Below are 2,761 nucleotides of genomic sequence, written 5' to 3' on the forward strand. Positions count from 1 at the left end.
TCTTTTTTTTCAACATTATTTTTTCATCCACAAGACTCGAAATTAAAGTCGGTCCACATTTATTCTCATCCTAGCAAATTGCTAACCCGCTAACATTTTGTATATAACAAATTTTTTACTATTTTGTTTAATCAATATATATATATTATCAATGGTGACAAGTTGCTATAAAAAGGCCTTCCACTTACACTGAGACTGCAGCTATAGATATTGTTGTTGGTCGGTTATCATATCTATCTTTCTATCCTCTGCACTCTCACTCCTACAATAATAATATTTTTATTTATAAATTCTTTCACTCCCTTATCTTTCTGATCACACAAACCCTACTTTCACACCCTCCTTCTGCATAACCCTCCCATACTCTGCACCTCCCTTTTCTCATCTTCCCCATTTCTCCAACTTCTTTCTCATCATCTTTCATGGATGTCGACATAGTGAAAACTGACGGAAGCATGGACATGATAGCAATGATGATGCAAATGGAAAAGTTCCCTGAATTCTCTGATCAACCTTTTTATAACACTCCCACCACTTACCAAGAAATCACCAACAACACTGTTCCATTATTTAACCTTAACCAAAATGCACTATCATCTCCACAAACTTTGAATAATATTGATCCACTTCTACACTCCAATGTCAATTTCCAACAACACTTGAATATCACACCACCATCTCTTCAAACCAACTCTTCATCATTTCCTTACTCGCAGTCGAATTCTTTTGAAAAGAAGAATTCGATGGCAGCGATGAGGGAAATGATATTTAGAATAGCAGTGATGCAACCTATACATATCGATCCCGAATCCGTTAGGCCGCCGAAGAGAAGGAATGTGAAGATATCAAAGGATCCACAAAGTGTAGCTGCTAGGCATAGAAGGGAAAGGATAAGTGAGAGGATAAGGATATTACAAAGATTAGTACCTGGTGGAACCAAAATGGACACTGCTTCAATGTTAGATGAAGCTATACATTATGTGAAGTTTTTGAAGAAACAAGTTCACACGTTGGAACAAGTAGGGGCTAATAATAGATCACAATCACACATTGGTGGTGGATTCATTGGAGGGAATAATATGATGAACAATTTTAATAATGTGAATTATAATTCTGGTTTGATGATGAAGGGTTGTCAACCTTTTCAAATGGTGGGTTCCACTTCCAAACAATTGCTTAGCTAGTTAAGGAAATTAATCTATGTAACAGATGGAATTAAGTTGCTTAATTAATTGTTTCTTATGTAGTGTTAATTGGTGCATGGTTTTGTGGATCATGTTATTGTAAACACAATTAATGTTTCTTCATGTGTTTGTCAATGTAATTTCTGATATTGAATGATCACTTCTTTTAGAACTTTTTTTTTGTTACTCTTTTTAGAACTTAATAAAATTGGGTGCCAAAAAATAAATCTAATTATCATATGGAGTCTTTTTTCTTATAAAGTTATAACGTATGTTCCCCATTTTGATTTCATGTGTCTATTTTTAAATTTTTTGTTTTATAATTGTTTTCATTTGCACGTCCCCTTCACACTAATCTAATAGTGAAATAATGATAGTTGTACCAAATAAAATTAAAAAGAGAAGAGAAAATAATGTTAGAAAAATAGTTTGGCTTTTAGACTTTTAGTTATTAGAAATACGTGAATTTTTGCATAAAATAAACAAATTATCATGTTATTGTCATTCTAGTAAGTAATAATGAGTTTTCCATGTTTTTGGCATATTGTACTTACGTGTTTTATATTTCATGATCGATACTATACATTTTTGTCCCAAAAGAAAAAAAACTATGCTCGGTCTGTGAGTTTAGCTCGGTTGGTAGGGACAAATGCATAATATAGCAGGGGTCGGGGTTCGAACCCCGGACACCCCATGTACTTGCAGAAAAGTACGGTAAGGAATACTAGGATTCTAGGGTTTAGACTGATTATTCGATGCCTTGAGAATGCTCTCAAGAGTAGTATTTATAGCCTGTCATGGGCTTGGGTTTCGGTTGCTTGGTTCCCAAGCAACAGGGGTATTTATGTATTTTAGGCGGTTTCTAGAGGTTTCTAGAAGCCTAGAAGGGCGGTGCCTCAAGGCGAGCGCGCCAGAGTCTCAGGAGCCCTTCTGGAGGGCGCCTGAGCCTTTCTGGAGGTCTTAGAGCCTTTCTGGAGGGCTTCTAAGCCTTTAGGAATATTATGACGGTTCACAGCCCCCCAAGCACGAGTCTTGGGACAAGGCGAAGTGATGACAACATGGGACTGGATCTCCTAGAGATCATTAAGTCTTTAGAAAGGTTTTGGTGGTTCACAACCCCCCAAGCACGAGTCTTGGGACAAGGCGAAGTGTTTGAATTTCTTAATGCTTTTTCCTTTGGGCGTTGTCGTCCGAACTTGGAGAAACCCCCTAGGGTGATTTTATGTTTTCTTTATAGACCTCCATGGAGTATCTATTCGAATTGTTTTTATAGGTTGATCACTCACAGCCCCCCAAGCACGAGTCTTGGAACAAGGCGAAGTGGTTTGTATCGTTGTGACGAGTTTACTTTTTTATGGCGTCTCCTCATTAAATTTGCGTCGGTTTTGTTTGCTGAATTCGTTTTTGGAGATTTACATAAACGATTTTATTACTTTTGATGCTTCGGCGATTTGCAACAATTTGAATTTTGTCGTGCTTATTTTCTCGTATGCTCCGGTGACTGTGTGAGCTCAGATTCTTAACATTTGGCGTGATTTCCTGGCGACTTTTGTCGGTTGATCTTCATTTGTTTGGTG

The 2,761-nt window shown here is 37.1% G+C and overlaps 1 protein-coding gene across 1 annotated transcript; it reads left to right on the forward strand.

The window, feature by feature from the left end:
* Positions 1-206: 206 nt before the first annotated feature.
* On the forward strand, positions 207-1,356 carry LOC146901043 (transcription factor HEC2-like). Its single transcript, XM_085736327.1, has one exon. The coding sequence runs from the start codon at positions 423-425 to the stop codon at positions 1,182-1,184; it is 762 nt and encodes a 253-aa protein (XP_085592453.1). The 5' UTR covers positions 207-422; the 3' UTR covers positions 1,185-1,356.
* The last annotated feature ends 1,405 nt before the right edge of the window (positions 1,357-2,761 follow it).

The sequence above is a fragment of the Medicago sativa genome, chromosome 8, assembly GCF_051527215.1.
Source record: "Medicago sativa cultivar Bolivia chromosome 8, Bolivia_mono, whole genome shotgun sequence".
In the NCBI taxonomy this organism is placed as follows: Eukaryota; Viridiplantae; Streptophyta; class Magnoliopsida; order Fabales; family Fabaceae; genus Medicago; species Medicago sativa.

What these genes read in the sequence shown, in the direction of transcription:
- LOC146901043 (XM_085736327.1), top strand. Translation starts at nt 423, where the DNA reads ATGGATGTCGACATAGTGAAAACTGACGGAAGCATGGACATGATAGCA.